The sequence below is a fragment of the Littorina saxatilis genome, linkage group LG5 (genome assembly GCF_037325665.1).
Source record: "Littorina saxatilis isolate snail1 linkage group LG5, US_GU_Lsax_2.0, whole genome shotgun sequence".
NCBI lineage: Eukaryota > Metazoa > Mollusca > Gastropoda > Littorinimorpha > Littorinidae > Littorina > Littorina saxatilis.
In genome coordinates this window covers 16,843,783-16,862,949 of record NC_090249.1, presented here as the reverse complement: position 1 = coordinate 16,862,949, position 19,167 = coordinate 16,843,783, and the positions used below count along the sequence as shown (strand labels likewise).

Here is a 19,167-nt window from a genome sequence, read left to right as displayed (position 1 = left end):
CTTTAATGTTACGGTCAGGAAGATGGACGGGTCTTCGGTTTCTCTTTCGTAGCCAGTGATCGTCAAACGGTGTAAAGATGTATCGACGGGTAGCGTGAGGCCGCTATTATCATCTTCATCATCACACAGTGGCCGGCTCTCGTCTCCTTCGGTTCTTTCGACATGCTCTGGTCAGTCCCTTTATCCCTTGAGATGGACGTCTGCTGCTTAGTACATGTATCAACATCTGTGGACTTACTCGTAAGGTGCATTTCCCGGGTGCACAAAACTCAGACTAGGACTACGACGTCAAATTAGAACAAACTCTTGGTTTCATTTTGTGTTCTTTCTTTCTTTTTACATTTAGTCAAGTTATGACTAAATGTTTTAAAGGCTGACATAGTCCTATTTAATTAGTTTAATTACTTCCAGGGCTTTTCCCATCGTTGCGGGAATGTATAAATTAAGCTTCCTGCAAAGTTTTAGGTTTTAGGTTTGAAGTCCTTACCAATTACGAGAAATAATTAATTCTTTATTGCATTGTTTAGCAACAGTTCTCCAGGACTTGGGCTCCAGGACTTCGTGACGTTTCGTAAACCAAAGATGGCGTCAGTTTGAGACTGTTCTGTTTACATTCGACACTATCAACACCACTTTGCAATACTGAAATAATTTTTTCTGTGTTCGAAAGCTACAGCCAATCGTTATTATATCCCCTTAGGTACAGTTTTATAACATTATTGGCACATGTAAACAATATGAATTAATTAATGAACGCTACGAATATGGCAGCCTTTAACATAGAGACGGGGTATGTATGTGTGTGTGTGTGTGTGTGTGTGTGTGTGTGTGTGTGTGTGTGTGTGTATCGATCGGTTCCGGGAAAACTACTGGACCAATCTTCCTGAAACTTAACATGAGAGTTCCTGAGCATAATATCCCCAGACATTTTTTTCGTTTTTGTGATAAGTGTCTTTGATGACGTCATATCCGGCTTTTTGTGAAAGTTCAGGCAGCACTGTCACGCTCTCATTTTCCAACCAATTTTGTTGGAATTTTGGTCAAGTAATCTTCGACGAAGCCCGGACTTTGGTATTGTATTTCTGCTTGGAGGCTTAACAATTGATTAGTGAGTTTGCTCATTAAAGTTGTCATTAAAATCACATTTTTGCAAAGAGATTCAAAATTTATTGCATCGTATTCTTCATCAAATTCTGAATCAGAAAATATATACATATGCCATGTTTACTCTTAAAATATGATCACAATTAACGAAAATAGGTTAATTAGTACTACGAATAAAATGTAAGAAATCGATCCAAATTTGTTTTCATCTGATCCTTTATCATTTCCTGATTCTAAAAACATATATTATATAGGATATGTTTTATTTAAAACATGCTCAGAAAGTTAAAGGCCAACATCCAAAAGAATTTTTCTCCTGGAGCGACCTAAACTTGAACCCGTCGCTCTTCTTGCATGTCTGTTTACTTCGTGTTGCACGCAAAAATTGCGCGACTTCCTTGCCGCGTGGATTGACGAAGCTGTTTTATTCTCGTGACTGAAAACACTGCAGTGCGTGCAGTTTTATTCTGTGGGTTCGACAGATCGGTCCAGTAGTTTGGTCTCAATTGCTCTACACACACGCGCACACACACACACACACACATACACACACTGGCACACACACACACACACTCACACACACACAGGCACACACTAGCACACACACACACACACACACACACACGCACACACACACACACTGTGACACACCCGCTCGGCTTTTTGTCCCCTCTGCCTCACTGATTTGGTTTTGTGTTTATTTCGTAATTATTTTGTTAGTAAATAGTGAACATTGCTTCAATGCCGAAGCAAAAAACATCATTATTGGTTGTAATTTGCTACCAATTTTAAAACCCGAATATCGTATTACATAGTAATTTTGACAGCAGTTCAAATGTGTACATTTACCAGTTCCATTCAGCAGACCGTTTCAGGTCTTTGTGACTGATTTCTGGCCAGGAATTCATCACGCTTTCTGTTGTTCATTCGTTTCCTGTGACATTGATCAGCAAACCAGCAAAGTGTGTGTGTGTGTGTGTGTGTGTGTGTGTGTGTGCCTTTGGTTATATCGGTTTTTGTTGTTGTTGATGAGTACGTAACAAAATGTAGTCAGTATAATTATATACGTTTGCACCATACCTCATCTCCCGTGAAATATCAACAGAGTTCGAAGTTTCAGTTTGTCAATCTGTATAGTATGATTTGTTTTCAAATACGTTTTGTCTTTCTTTCCTTGTCCTGGTTTGTTTACAGATCATCGTCATTTTTTAATCTCGGAAGATCTAACTAGTGTTCTGAGCATCGCCTAAGTAGACATCAACAAGCATGTACATACTTGAATGATCTTGCCGTTGTCTATCTTTTGCGATATCATGTCCATTTGTGAAAAAAACATGAGAAGTATCCAAATAATTATTTGACAAACGGAATGCCATACATTTCCACATCGCAACATTATTGAATATTTGTACCAGTTTCAATTTGTCTGATAGATGTTGAATGACACAGAAATAAAACGATTTCTTCGTGAACTTCAATTTAATATATCAGGTGTACGATACATCTACACAGTTGTGTGTGTGTGTGTGTGTGTGTGTGTGTGTGTGTGTGTGTGTGTGTGTGTGTGTGTGTGTATGTGTGTGTGTGTGAGTGTGTGTGTGTGTGTGTGTTCTTGAACATAACTACACCCATGTGTTTATGAGTTACATAATTATATATATGCGTTCAGTCAGTCTGCATGTTTCCTTTCACAAAATAAGACACAACATCAAAAATGAATACAGATTTGATCTGCAAGGAGGAAATATCAAACCAACCCACACCCCAAACCTAAAGCAGCTCATGACAAACTTTTGGTACACACTTTGCAAAATAATACTCTAATTTCTAACCAGCTGCATTACACGCTGCCAACAGAGAGAGAACAAGTCGCGTAAGGCGAAATTACAACATTTAGTTAATCTGTCGAACCCACAGAATACAAGAAACTAAGTCCATCTCACGATGAACACGAGCCGAAATCATATGCACTCGACTTGTGAAATAGAAAGAAATCAAATACGACGAAGAGAAGAAAAAGTTTGAAAGTACCATTGAACTTCCATGTCGGCGTGTGGCTGAGCTTAAAATAGGAATGTTGTTGCAATCTGTTAGGCACTTTCCCTTTTGACAGGTAGTTTTTGCATGTACAGCAAAACACGGCCTTTTTTACAAATCCTAAAGACTGTCGGAAACTTCGCATGCTCTCTTGTGAACGCCATGTGAAACATTGATTCTGAAACAAAATCTATGGCATGAATGACAATGGAAAGACGGTCTCTCTCTGATTCCAAGTTCATAATGACAGTTTTAAGTGCTGAATTTAAAAAATCTGTAGATGAAGTAAAATCATTTGAATGTTGGCTTGTTGAAACTTCATAACAAACAGCCACCTCGTCTATATCATTATCTGAAAGAATGCCAACTTCCTTTGAAACACCAACATTTGTATGGAAAACTTCTGTTTCTGTCATCTTTGATTTCATTTGACAACTTGGACTGATGGCATCTTCCAGAGATATATCCATTACTTTCAACTTGCGCCTCTTTGTATTCCTGTAAGCCTGCCACTTATTTATAAAAAGAAACGTTTGATACTTTTACCAAACAGTTAGTATAATGCACGATTTACCTGTATTCGTCTTTAAATTCTGCAAGACTGAAGCGAAAGAGGTCTGTCTCAGTTTTGTCGTCAGTTTGTTGTGTACATTTACACACGCACAACGAACAACACATGCACAGGCCCGGGGGAAGCTCTCCTTTCTTATGTCCGACGATAGACGTATACATGTAGTTTACATGTTTATTAGTCATCTATTTGATAGATTACGTGTATGATATGACGGAGAGTCGCATCGGTTTGATGCCGTGAACCAAACCGTGGCTGTGGCTGTCGTTTGAAGTAGCCTACTTCTTTATAAAGATTCATTTACATTCTACTTCTGACCAAGGCATGTTTGGTACCTACTGAATCCTTGTTGCGTGTAGTTTTACGTGGCACGTTGCCCAAAGTTGTATTCTTGAGGAGCATAAAATAAAACGTGTTACAAAGTTATCTCAAAACTCTGCAGTGACTGCTCGCGCAGCAGGTCAGCTAATTATAGCACGCAGCCTTCACAGACAGCTTTCGAGCCGAGACCATATGAGTCGCCGCTCCTGCGGCTCGTCAAAAACTGCACGCACTGCAGTGTTTTCAGTCACGAGAATAAAATAGCTTCGTCAATCCACGCGGCAAGGAAGTCGCTCGATTTTTGCGTGCAGCACGAAGTAAACAGACATGCAAGACTAGCGACGGGTTCAAGTTTAGGTCGCTCCAGGAGAAAAATTCTTTTGGATGTTGGCCTTTAAACAGAATACAGAAAAGCGCGCTTTCCTGCTCAGTGCAATACGCTATCGCGCTATTCTGGCTTGTCGCTTTTACTTCGTTTTGCACGTGAAAAGTGAGCGATTTCCTTCTCGCAGGGATTGACGAGCCTGTCTTGTCTTGGTGAAAAAATGCAGTGGGTTCAGTTTCATTCTGTGAGTTCGACAGTTTGACTAAATGTAGTAATTTCGCCTTACGCGACTTGTTTGTTCTTTCTTTCTTTTTTTCTCTTTCTTTCTATATTGTTGGCAATGCCTCAAAACGTTTTTTGTTTTTTTTAAACACATGTCATGAAAAAAATCAACAATAGGGTCTATAACATTTTGCCCAAACTGGTCCGCTTAAACTTTGAAATCATTCCACCATTGCCGTAATGACGTGTCTTCGTCGCACGGCTTTTTGCGGACAGAGAAATCTTACTTTTGTATTACACGCATCATTTGTAATGTTGATATTGTCTTACTTCAAACAGTGGCGCAGATGTAGAAGTACATTTACCGCTGAAACTGCTCCTTTAAGTATATGTCACAGTGGAAATGAGAATCCAGTGAGATTCCGAATCGCACTAGTGGAGATTGGAATTCCAGTTTGCACTAGGGCAAACTAGAATTCTCATCTCCACTGGATATTTGTTAGTGAAGATTGGAATTCCAGTTTGCCCTAGTGCAAACGAGAATCCAGTTTCAGTGGAGATGGGAATTCCAGTTTTCACTAGGGGAAATAGGAATTGGGGGAAATAATGTGTTCAAAGGTTTATAATTGTTGTTAAAACCATTTCATCTTGAGTCATTCATGACTTTAAGGTTTACTCATTGCAGGTTTGAAATGCAGAAATAAAAATATTATATTATTGAATTGATATAATCGAACAACACAGAGTAATTGCGCACAATAAGGTTTTTTTTATCAATATCATAAAATCATATCACAAAGTTAAAAGTTTATATAAGATGAAGCAAGAGAGAGAGAGAGAGAGAGAGAGAGAGAGAGAGAGAGAGAGAGAGAGAGAGAGAGAGAGAGAGAGAGAGAGAGAGAGAGAGAGAGAGAGAGGAGAGAGAGAGAGAGAGAGAGAGATGGCCTCGGCCATCAGAGCCGACAGTACTATTGTATTGTATTGTAAAACCACCACTACTGAACGTTCACTCAGTCGTCTATCTGTCTGGCCTTCTCACTTCTTTTGTGAACTCTTAGTCCTAAAGAAAGAGTGAACACTAGTCTTCTCCACTCAGTTAGACATGTTCACTTGCCGCAGTTTGTTTTCTGCTAAACTGACTCAGAGAGTGGATCATGGAGCAAAAGGAGAAATTGTATATTCTTTTAGAGCAGCATCTTGAATCTTTGGATACAAACAAAAAAGATGCATTTTGTATCACTCAAGAAAAGTACAAGATTGAAGCGTGTCTGCATTCTAGCCCCGGACAAAAATCCCAACATGGTTTTACAATACAATACAATAATACTGTCGGCTCTCTCTCTCTCTCTCTCTCTCTCTCTCTCTCTCTCTCTCTCTCTCTCTCTCTCTCTCTCTCTCTCTCTCTCTCTCTCTCTCTCTCTCTCTCTCTTTATCTCATGCTTCATCTTTATATATAAACTTTTAACTTTGTGATATGATTTAATGATATTGATAATAAAACCTTATTGTGCGCAATTACTCTGTGTTGTTCGATTATATCAATTCAATAATGTTTATTTTTATTTCTGCATTTCAATACCTGCAATGAGTAAGCCTTAAAGTCATGAGTGACTCAAGATGAAATGGTTTTAACAACAATTATAAACCTTTGAACACATTATTTTCCCCAATTCCTATTTCCCCTAGTGAAAACTGGAATTCCCATCTCCACTGAAACTGGATTCCCGTTTGCACTAGGGCAAACTGGAATTCCAATCTTCACTAACAAATATCCAGTGGAGATGAGAATTCTAGTTTGCCCTAGTGCAAACTGGAATTCCAATCTCCACTAGTGCGATTCGGAATCTCACTGGATTCTCATTTCCACTGTGACATATACATCAGTAAAGTGCCCATCTGACCTTTCTGGTCATACCCGCAAACTGTAATATTATCGTAGTGATTCTCTCCGTGTTCTCAGTCAGCATCACGGAATTGTGCTAAACTTGCTCTACATCGCCCTCCACCCCTCCCGTAACAACCACCATCGTTCTCGGTGGGTATAGACAGTGCGGTGACACTGATATAAGCGAAACTGCAGCTGTAACCATAGATGTGTAAGGGATATCTATGCTGTAACTGAGAAGAACAGCCTTACTAGCCTATACTCTAACTCAGTGCACGCAGATCTGTCATAATTACTACTGGGACGGCGCCGCTGAATTAACCTCGTTAACGTTTCGCTGACACTAATTTCAAGCAGAAAATACGATACTGCTGATTTGACAGCTACAGACACAGTGTTCGGCGTGACAGATTAATCATAACAGCGTAGACTCTGATTTACACTTCACGTTCAGCTCAGTGTGACTGATTCAGTAAAGCCGGTGTAACACGAGCAAATTACTCCCACGAGATTTTTACTCCGGAGTAAAAATTTCGTACAAAAATGTTACTCCCTTTACGAAAAAAGCACTCCCTCATTACACGAGAAAATTACTCCCCACGACAGGTGAGTTCCGAGTAAACATTTCGTACACAAATGCCGGTTACTCCCCTGACGAATAAAAAAAACGAATAAATTACTTCACCCTAACACGAGCAATTTAACTTCCCATGCCAGGTGTACGAAATTTATACTCCCTTGTCCCCTGTTAGTCTTGGTGGTGGAAGGGGTGGAGAGAGGGTAACGCGACATTCGTTTGCGCGAGATCACACTTGTATTGGCATTATCCCTTCGCCCGCATCCCATTTATGCGAACGAAATATTTACTGGAAGTTAAAACAAGTCGCGTAAGGCGAAAATACAACATTTAGTCAAGTAGCTGTCGAACTCACAGAATGAAACTAAACGCAATGCAACGCAGCAAGACCGTATACTCGTAACATCGTCAGTCCACCGCTCACGGCAAAGGCAGTGAAATTGACAAGAAGAGCGGGGTAGTAGTTGCGCTGAGAACGATAGCACGCTTTTCTGTACCTCTCTTCGTTTTAACTTTCTGAGCGTGTTTTTAATCCAAACATATCATATCTATATGTTTTTGGAATCAGGAACCGACAAGGAATAAGATGAAAGTGTTTTTAAATTGATTTCGACAATAATTTTGATACTAATTTTTATATATTTAATTTTCAGAGCTTGTTTTTAATCCAAATATAACATATTTATATGTTTTTGGAATCAGCAAATGATGCCGAATAAGATGAACGTAAATTTGAATCGTTTTATAAAAAAAAATGTTTTTTTTACAATTTTCAGATTTTTAATGACCAAAGTCATTAATTAATTTCCTGGGACAGTAGGGGCGACCACCCCCGACCAGGCGCGTTCACAGGTGGCGGATAGTGAGATGGCCTTCAGATATGGAGGTTAGCTGCGAAATAAGCCAGGCTTGCCAGGACGAATAAGCAGTCGCGGACCAACTGGCGGTGCTTCCAACAGGATGGGGCGGGATAACAGGTGGCACTGTTACACTCAAGAAATACCCCAGGTCTCCAATGACGGGAGCATCATGCGATCAAGAGCCGCATCTTAAGTTCTAGCCCTGGGGAAGGTCACCTCAGATAAACAAACCAGCCAGCTATGGCCAAATAGCCGGGTAGACTGGACTCGACAGCCCTGTAAAGCCACCAGTCTAGGAGAAGGACCACTCCGATATAAAAACACGCTGAAGCCGGATGAGCTGGGCCATGTATGGCGCATAACGACAGCTCAACGCATCAACGCTCATATGACAGACGACATTAATTAATTTTTAAGCCACCAAGCTGAAATGCAATACCGAAGTCCGGCCTTCGTCGAACAATACTTGACCAAAATTTCAACCAGTTTGGTTGAAAAATGAGGGCGTGACAGTGCCGCCTCAACTTTCACGAAAAGCCGGATATGACGTCATCAAAGACATTTATCCAAAAAATGAAACAAAACGTATGGGGATATCATACCCAGGAACTTTCATGTCAAATTTCATAAAGATCGGTCCAGTAGTTTGGTCTGAATCGCTCTACACGCACGCACACACACACACACACACACACACACACATACACACACACATACACCACGACCCTCGTCTCGATTCCCCCCTCGATGTTAAAACATTTAGTCATAACTTGACTAAATGTAAAAATGGGAAGTAAAAATTTCGTGGAGGGAGTAATTTTTTCGTGCCTTGGGAAGTTCTTTTCTCGTACGAAAAATGTACTCGGAGTAAGAATTTCGTACGACATTTTTACTCCGTAGTAAATTTTTCGTGGAATAAAAAGTTCGTGTTACGCCGGCTGTAGCCGCCAACATCACCTAGTCGGGTATGCAAACTAGTTATATTTAGTAAGCCTGCATTTCAATCAATGATAATGTACTGTCACGCTGTTGTTGTACGTGGTCGTTGATATCACTGAAAGAGAGACCGTCGTTGATGTCACTGGTTGAAAGAGAGACCGTGAACTTGTACCGCCGAACCCATTGTCCCAGCTGATGCGTCGTCTGGCACAGCGCACACCCCCACACATAGCCCACACACCGCGGACACACACTGACATACACACACACACACACACACACACACACACACACACACACAAACACAAACACAAACACCGGCACGGTTGGCCTAGTGGTAAGGCGTCCGCCCCGTGATCGGGAGGTCGTGGGTTCGAACCCCGGCCGGGTCATACCTAAGACTTTAAAATTGGCAATCTAGTGGCTGCTCCGCCTGGCGTCTGGCATTATGGGGTTAGTGCTAGGACTGGTTGGTCCGGTGTCAGAATAATGTGACTGGGTGAGACATGAAGCCTGTGCTGCGACTTCTGTCTTGTGTGTGGCGCACGTTAAATGTCAAAGCAGCACCGCCCTGATATGGCCCTTCGTGGTCGGCTGGGCGTTAAGCAAACAAACAAACAAACACACACAAACACCGTGCCACACTGACACACACACACACACCGGCACACACACACACACACACACACTGCGCACACACAGGCAGGCTCAGGGGCGGAGCAGTTATAAGCCAGAGGGGGGGGGGGGGGTTACAACCTGGGGTCCAGGGGAAGACCCCTAGCCTTGTGGGGGGTCTGGGGGGCAAAGCCCCCTTGAGGCTGAAGAGTTTTAGCTATTTTATGAACAATTTATGGCTTATCTTTGTTTTTAAAACATGATCAACTGGTGTCAGCAGCCACTCATTATTTCTTTTAAAGTTAGTATTAAAAAAAAAATTGGACAGCCGGGGGGAGGGGGAGTTCCGGAACCCCTGTAACCCTCCCCCCCCCCCTAATCCGCCCCTGAGGCTGACCGTGACACACAAACACAAAGGTCACACCTTACGAACTCTGAGTCTGTGCGCATTTGCTTAACTTTTCCCCCCCTGCTCAGTTGTTAATGCAAAACTGAAGGTTTTATAAAAATGAATCTGGTCATTATTGTTATGGGGGCGGCCCCCATTTATACGGTTAGTTTCGAGGGTGACCATGGGCAGCGCCATTGTGTTGTGAAATACGTCATCAGTTTGTGTACACAGGAAGTTGTGACATCCGTCACCCTTTGGGAGGGGTGAAGGCAACATTGTTCATCAGTAGAAAGTTGTGAAATCCGTCACCCTATAATAATGATAATAATAAATGAGCATTTATATAGCGCAACATCATAACTTTACAATTATGCTTTTTGCGCTTGACACATTTAAAATTAAAACACAGTTATACAAGCATTTACATCTACAGTCATAGTCAGCAACGCTTAATTAAAAGCATACACCATCAAACATACATTACAAAAGATTCTTCCACTAACTAAGTAATAAAAACATGAATAAAATAGGTAGTGAAAACAAGGAAATACCAGCTGAATACCCTTAATCAAACAGAACGTGTTATCAACAATACTGAAAACAGCCCTAGATGTTTATATACATTATCACATTATCACTAAAACAACAAATACACTTCATGTAGCCTACTGATGGACTGAGAAAAAAAAATCAGGGGTTGTATTTCTTGAAGAGGTGCGTTTTAATGGTGTTGCGTGATCTCGTTTTCGTGCTTTCAGAATGAGGCGTGCTGCCGAGTTTTGGACTTTTTGTAGTTTATGCACGAGGTACAGAGGACAGCCAGAGAGAAGAGAGTTGCAGTATTCAAGTTTAGAAAGAACAAAGGCACAGACAAGAGTGTTAGTTGTTTGAGAGGAGAGTGTGTGGCGAATGGTGCTGATCTTACGAAGCTCAAAATAATCTGCTCTACAGACTAAAGATATATGTTTGTTAAGGGTCATGTCAGATGAAAGGGTGAATCCAAGGTTTCTAGCTGATGGTGAGAAAAGAATGTCGGTGTTGCCTATTTGAACAGAAACAGGTTGGGGAGAGGGAAATGTAGTGTTCTTCTTTTTGCACAGTAAGACTTCAGTCTTATCATCATTCGTTTGTTATCGACCATCCAAGATTTAACATCAGTGATGCATGTCTGAATGGTCTGGATGGCGGAATGTGTCTCTGCAGGGGGACTGGGTTTATACAGCTGGGTGTCATCAGCAAAAGACTGATTTAAAACAGAATGGTTTTGAATCAGTGTGGAGAGGGGCTTAGTGTACATGATGAAAAGGATGGGACCGAGTACTGAACCTTGAGGAACGCCGAAAGAAAGTGGGGCTGGAGCAGACATCTGGCCATCGACAAGCACTATGCGGGAGGGGTGAAGGCAAAATTGTTCAACAAAAACGAAGCTATCATCATAGGTCTAAATGTGCAGGGTCAACCGCAACAAACTCAAACCATTCATAAGACACTGCATCTGAGTGACTTATATACCAACATTTTATTTCTTATTTTCAGCACAGGTATAGCCAAAATCATGAACCAAAATGTTATTTATTTTCTAATTTAACATTTGTTTTACAAATGTGACCATGGTCTTTCAAACATACAGTGACATTAAACATTGTTATGTTAAAAAAAAATTTAAAAAAAAAGCTTTTGTGCACAAATCAGAAAATACATTGTACATTTTACCTACAGGCCAAACAGTGTCTGTGGCAAAGGACCCAGCAAGTTGCACTGATCTATATTTTTAGATCAGTGGCAAGTTGTCAAGAACAGGCGCTTGCATTTGGATGTGTCCACTGATAGTAGCTTTGGTTGTGATCAATCAGAATAATGTGGGAATAAAAATGTATGACAGTTTGGTATGATGACATGTAATTCACATATGCTGAAATGTAATATTATACATGATATAATATTATTATGGCTGTTGCCATGACCATGAACCCCAAGAAAGGTTTAATGTTATTTAAATCAAAATACCAAAATCAAGCACCTATTAATCTGGTCTACGGCGCGGAAAGATTGAGGCCTTCGTAAACGTTCAACGTTGGCCAATAATGATTTTAACAATGTTGTGTCGTTTTGTATTATGTTTTATTTTGTTGATCAATTGATAAATATGTCTTCCCAACATATCACAAATCAAACAGAAATAAAGTCTCAGAGAACTACAATAATTATTGTTGCCGTCAAAACCTTGCAAGGCCTCAACCGTTCTCACGAGATCAGTTACATTTTTCTCTCTCCCTCTCTCTCTCTGTCTGTATGTATGTCTTTGTCTGTGTCTCCCTCTGAGTCTCTCCGCTTCTGTCTGTCTATGTCTATGTGTGTGTGTGTGTCTCTCTCTCTCTCTCTCTCTCTCTCTCTCTCTCTCTCTCTCGCTCTCGCTTTCTCTCTCTCTCATCTGACTCTTGGCACACAGGTCAAAGCAGAGGTTAACTAGCTGAGGGCGGTGAACATGTGTCGTTGTTTGCCGTTGTCATGAAAACAGTTACTTTTGTTTTGTTTCGTTTTTTCCTCCAAATTTTTGCATTTTCACAACATCTCTCATACATGGTGTCAATTGGAAAAAAAACCCGGAACAAAACAGAAGTAACTTATCTCGTGAGAACGGTAGTGCACTAGGTTTGGGAAAAAACACGACAGTACCTTATCTCTTTCAACCCGAATGGGGCCCTTGAACTATGGCATTCCATTTGTCAAATAATTATTTGGATACTTTTTCATGTTTTTTCACCAGTTTTAGCTAAATAATCATTATTTAGAAGCTCATGTGCTAAATAAGTAATTGTTTATAAACAATGTAAAACAATTCTAAATAAATTTTTTTTTACGTAAACCATTCATTATTTACCTAAACAATTCATTGTTTACGAAAATAATTCATTGTTTACGTAAATAATGATTTATTTAGCAACATTGCTGATTGTTTACAAACAATGTAAAATACGTCTAAATAATATATTGTTTACGTAAACAATATATTATTTAGACTAATATTACATTGTTTATAAACAATCAGCAATGTTGCTAAATAAATCATTATTTACGTAAACAATGAATTATTTACGTAAACAATGAATTGTTTAGCCAACACATTTTCCATTATTTAGGGGTTTCTAGGATTCGCTTCTGAACTAAGTTTTATGTCTTTCATTGATTACTGAGATACCTTGTATTGAATTATAGTATATACACAAAGAAAAAAAATGAAGCTTAGAAGTCAATTATTGATTCCCCTAAATGATGAAAACTGCTTTCCCTAAACAATTCATTGTTTAGGGAAAGCAGTTTTCATTATTTAGCGAATCTGCTAAATAATGCATTATATAGGTAAACAATGATTTATTTAGCAACTGCTCACTTTATCCACCCAAAAAATATTATTTTGTGAAATAAGTGATTATTTGTGTAAACAATACATTATTTACGTAAACAATGAATTATTTACGTAAACAATTAATCATTTACGTAAACAATGAATTGTTTAGGTAAACAATGAATGGTTTACGTAAACAAAAAATTATTTAGAATTTTTTACATTGTTTATAAACAATTACTTATTTAGCACATGAGCTTCTAAATAATGGTTATTTAGCTAAAACTGGTGAAAAAACCATGAAAAAGTATCCAAATAATTATTTGACAAACGGAATGCCATACTTGAACATGTCATTGAAGACTGACAAATGCACCAAACCCATTTGGTTCTTCGAGAGAATTTTTCCGTGAAAACCTTTTCAGTGCCCCAGGGTCAGCTCAGGGTCAGTGTCATAAGAGCCTACATGTATGGCCGGACGAAGCCATGTTAACGGAAGGGATATAGCTAAGACCGTTTTCAGCGGATTTTCACACTGCTAAAACCTGACTTTCTTGCAGTTGCTTTGTCTGCAATGCCTTAGAACTCTACAAATAAGTTTTTCGCGTTTGTGTTGTAATTTGCAAGCAAACATCGTACATAGTAAAGTTAATCGACTTTGCTACAATTTGTAAACTGACTAGGGCATTACCTAATACCAAAAATATATATATATAAATCCCATGCTGTTTTCAAATACAGCGTTATGCTATTCACTTCAATATAATAGTAAATAACAATCAAGAAATAACGAAGTCTTTTAACCACAATTTCCCAGATATTTACACTTTTCATTTTGTTTCAATTCACACCACAAAACATACACTTCGCCTTTTGCTATTCAGTCTCAAGTCTAAATAATAATAGTATAAATCATAACTAATTTTCTTCACACCATCATAGACATAATGTTGCCTCACATGTTCTTTGTACAATCGTTGGTTTTCATAATAAATATTGCATTACTGTACTTGTCTTCTTTTTCTTTAACAATGTCTTTCCAAAAACAAAACTCAAAGACCACACAAGCATTGCAACCTACTCGTATCTCTCGTCTCTCTTCCTGGGTACAATGGTACCTAAGACTTACATTCAAATGCTTACATTTCCATGCTACCCACATTGTCAAAATACCAATAATTATTCAAAACAAATGTTAACTACTACCTAACTTCATTTCAGACCCACACCCATTATTATACACACATTTCACATTTAAACTGACCATTAGTCGGCCCCCTGTCGATATTTATCGACTAAGTTCCTCAAGTTGTTGATCATTGTGAATGCGAAGCCTCGTATACATTGGACTGACTCGGAATCTCAGTGAATACTGAGCCCACGACTTAGTGAGGAACAACTGACTCGGATTAATTCCTCGCGGGTACTCAACTTGCACATTTTTGCACTGCATTTGTTCATCTTGAACACACGGCCAGTACCGTGTAACTGGCCTTGATACGGAACGATCCAAGGGGGGCAATCTCAGTCATCTAAGAGGGAAATCCAAACGCAATCCGCTTTGTTCGATTTTATGGGCTTGGACGATAGAGAAAAATAAGAAAAGCAAAAGCTGGAGTCCAGTCTGGACGAAACTGCTATCAAGAACGCAGAATTGATTTTTTCTGAGTTTTTTTTTTTTAGCCGTAAGCGCCATTTCTCATTTCGAATTTCTCATAACTGCTGTTCACAATGCGGCCGCAGTGAAACCAACAAAGGGGCCTCACTCTGGAAGAGTTTCCTGCTCTGATAAACATGGCGCTTACGGCTAAATAAAAACTCAGAAAAAATCAATTCTGCGTTCTTGATAGCAGTTTCGTCCAGACTGGACTCCAGCTTTTGCTTTTCTTATTTTTCTCTATCGTCCAAGCCCATAAAATCGAACAAAGCGGATTGCGTTTGGATTTCCCTCTTTCAGATGACTGAGATTGCCCCCCTTGGATCGTTCCGTATCAAGGCCAGTTACACGGTACTGGCCGTGTGTTGAAGATGTGCATTTGTTTAACACCAAAAAAATGGTTCGCCTGGAGCATTTCCAGTACACTATAAGTCCACGGAAGGTAGAATTTTAAAGGTACCGTTTATACAGTTTAATTTTTTTTTTTATATGAAATCCAAATCTGGCCATGGCCACAAAAACACCCGGTGCCCCAAAATAACAAGAACTTGAAACGACAACGTACATGTCTGTGTTATATTTTTTCACGGCCTAAGGGGGTTTTTTCCGAAATATCAGCTCCTCTCTTGCTTCTCGCTCCTCTGACCCCACTTATCAGCTGAAAAAAACACCTGAAGTGACAGGAAATTACAACACGTCACTATTCTCAAATTGCGGTGTACCATGCAGCTTTCTGTGGAAAGTGCACTCAAGTCCCCTACTCTCCTACTCTCCCCCCCCCCCCCCCCCCCCCCCTCCCCGACATACACACACACACACACACACACCGGTCAGAGAAAGATCCAGCGCTACGCATTCCTCGCATGAAGCACCTGATAGCGGAAATAGTCGTCTGCTTCAATCGTCAAGTGCTTGCAAGCCAACATTTTACGTTCGTTCAAGATAACGCCCCCGCTTGCTGTACCACAGGATATTCTGAACCCTAACAAGAGCGGGCACTATTGGTACTGAACGCACGATTATAATTGTGTTGTGTGCAAATGCTACCAGAGGGCGCAGTGGACTGTCAATGCGAGATGTGATGAAGATGGCGACTCAAACTTTGGGAACTCGGATATGTGTCGCCACGCTTTGTTTACTTCTCTCGGGGGTCATGAGCAGTGAGTATTTACTGTGATTTAATTTGAAGACCAGTGTCAGATGTAATCTGTGCCGTTGGGTTGTCAGCCCAGCTGTGGTTGAAGTATGCGACAATGACCCTGTGTTCGGTGACTCACCAAATGACGGGCTTGCGACTGTCGCACCCCCTCTCATAGATGATAGAATGGGGGACCCACTGAGATAGGTATGAACATTACGACTGGTATGCAGGTGGCAATTGAGACACTTCAGTTCCTTGGAGGTTGATGCTATATTTTTCAAAACCTACTTGGGAACATAATAAATTGTAAATTTATTCTGATGTTCTGCAGCTGATTTTGGAGAGTAACCGATTTCATAGATTACCGCCGATCATTTACCCCTGCTTTCAGTTTCGGATTTGTTAATGTTTATTGTTCAGATCATTGGCCTGTATTCATACTCATAGTCTGCACGCAAGCTTGGACAGTTTTATATGAATATTAGTATGAAACTGAATTAAAGCGTCAACTGTGTCTCTGTTTTGCAAAATCATGCATTGCCATTTACTAGAATTAGAAACCGCCTGTCTACTGTAAAATTAGACTAGAGGTTGAAATTGCAGTCTACTCACTTTATTAGTTCACACCAATCATGCCCCCAAAATACTGTAGGCTATTCAGTCTTTCCTGTTTATTTGGCGCAGCCGGCTTTATCATTGTCTCTAAACTTTGCTGGTTCATGAATCATTCAATACTGCATCCACTGATTCAGATACGTGTATTTCTTCAACAAATCAGTAGGCGTACTATTTTATGATTATGTAATTTAATAGATAGAATTAAAATGGTTGTATTTCCAGAATGGCATTGATATAATAAGTCAGAACTCCTACAACATTGCATTGTTGGAATTTAATTTTATTTGGTGGTACTGGTAGTGGTACCATTTCAGAATTACTCTTGCACATAAACAATTATTTTATGGAAAAGGGCTTAGGTACAGTGATCTGGGGCAGTTGTCATGGTCACCACCACCACCCTTTTCTATTAAACTGGACATGTATTTGTGTGAGACAGTCAGACACTGTCATTTTCTACATGTATGTATACTATCAGCATGGACAGTCGCCGTCACACTTTTTTCCTGACTGACAGTGACACTTGTTTACAGAAATCAAAACAAACTACATACAGATGTATTGAAATTCCATTAACATAAGTCAGTCATTGACTAAACTTCTTACAGACATCATGTGGTTGGGTTAATATTGTCATAGATAGAGACAGCATACATGCAGTGGCAAAATGGTTAAGACCGGTAAAACTAGGAAAGGAAAATATTCCTTGTGCACCAGAGGGTCGGTGTCAGTAGATGACTAGATCATTTGGATCAGCTCTGTATTTTTCTTCTGAGCCCCTATACTGAACAGAACTTCTGGGACAATTTGTTCAATTGAATGGCGGATATGGCTAGTATTTTACTGGGTGGGAAATCAAATTACCTACTAATGTGAAAATGAGAACCCATGAAATGTAGCCAAGCAGTGGAATCCAGGCATAGTAATAGCACAACAGAAAGTAAATTGCAGGTCAACAGAGCTTGCTTCATTTCACTTAGCCCTCATTCTGATAATCATAGAGCCTCTGGAGTATGTGTTGAGGAGGGCTTAAGTTGAACAGCTTGCCTCCAGTGCCTCAAGATTTAGCTGGAAGCAAAAGTGGCATTTTCATTGTTTGGTGAGTGAGAGATGGGCATTTTCATCTTCGGTGTATGGATCTGGAAAAGCAGAATTTTGTTTACAAACATGTACTATAGCATAACTAATGTACTTTGTCATCTGTGATAATATAAAAAGACTTGTAACCGAAAGTGCGTTTGAATGGCAGTTCTTTTTTTTTTATAGTATTTATTCTGTTGCACTGAATATTTTCCATTTAAAAAATCGTTTCTACTTGCTAACATTTTTAATTGTTATGACAATTGACATGTTGGGATGCTATAACTGTGCTCCACAACAGAAAAAGCATCATCAGAGAGGATTCCCATGTGCTGTGTCTCTAGGCCTGCAACCACAGCATTAATTGCCTGTTAGTCATACTTGTGCCAGCAAGGAAAAGGTGTTCATTTTTCTTCTTCTTCTTTGTTCATGGGCTGAAACTCCCACGTTCACTCATGTTTTTGCACGAGAGGATTTTTACATGTATGACTGTTTTTAACCCGCCATACGCCGATTCCGGCGGAAGCATGCTGGGTATTTTCTTGTTTCTCTAACCCACCGAACTCTGACATGGATTACAGGATCTTTTCCATGCACACTTGGTCTGGTGCTTACGTGTTCACACGAAGGAGGATAAGGCACTAGCAGATCTGCACATAAGTTGACCTGGGAGATCAGAAAAATCTCCTCCCTTTAGCCCACCAGTCAGCCGGGGCCAGGATTTGAACTCACGACCTTCCGATTAGGAGGCTGATGTCTTATCCACTGGGCCACTGCGTCTGTCTTGTGTTCATTTTGATGCCCCTACAAAACAACAACAAACTAGAAACAAAACAAATCTCCATAAATAATTGAATTAACTTGACTTCTGAAAGAGCTGACACTCTGGCTCTGGCATAACAACAAAAAAATGTCTGGTTGGAATGTGTGACTGTTCGCTGTTCATAAAATGGCAGATCAGAAAAGGTACTGTTTGCTGTCACTGTGTCAGTGCTCACAAACACATTTAATTTTCACATCGATAGGTTGACACTGACAGTCGCGTCTTGACAAAGTGCAGTGCAAAACAACAAGAAAACAGCATAATGCGAGAGTGGTGTGGGAACCTTGATCTCCACTAGTGTATAGAGAAGAAAAGACTGCAGGAAGCAGCCACTGTTGACACTTAATATGTGTGCGAGGACAAGTGGAAGAGTGCTTGTAGTTGTAGTAGTTGAAGTGGATGATGTTAAGGCTTGATTGGATGTCATATCATCTGTGGGGTTCACTCAATAGTTAAATGATTGAACCATGGGTTAATTTTTTCCACATATTTAATGTGTATCTTTTTGTCAATTTATTTACATTTTGTACAGTTTTGATACAGACGTCTTTACACAACAAACTGATTGATGTGCTGAGCTCGCTTGTCATAACATTTCTGTCAAAAATAGAAGCATTTCATTTGAATCTGATGTGCCCATTTTTGTGTGTGTTTT

At 39.9% G+C, this 19,167-nt stretch overlaps 1 protein-coding gene across 2 annotated transcripts in view; it reads left to right on the top strand.

Moving 5' to 3' along the window:
• Nucleotides 1–15,916: 15,916 nt before the first annotated feature.
• Nucleotides 15,917–19,167, top strand: part of LOC138966415 (receptor-type tyrosine-protein phosphatase epsilon-like) — a 58,587-nt gene continuing 55,336 nt past the window's right edge. For both annotated transcript variants that reach the window (XM_070338647.1, XM_070338646.1), the window contains exon 1: nucleotides 15,917–16,010. In XM_070338647.1, the coding sequence (XP_070194748.1) occupies nucleotides 15,920–16,010 (91 nt within the window). In that variant the 5' untranslated portion in view covers nucleotides 15,917–15,919. The remainder of the gene's footprint in view (nucleotides 16,011–19,167) is intronic.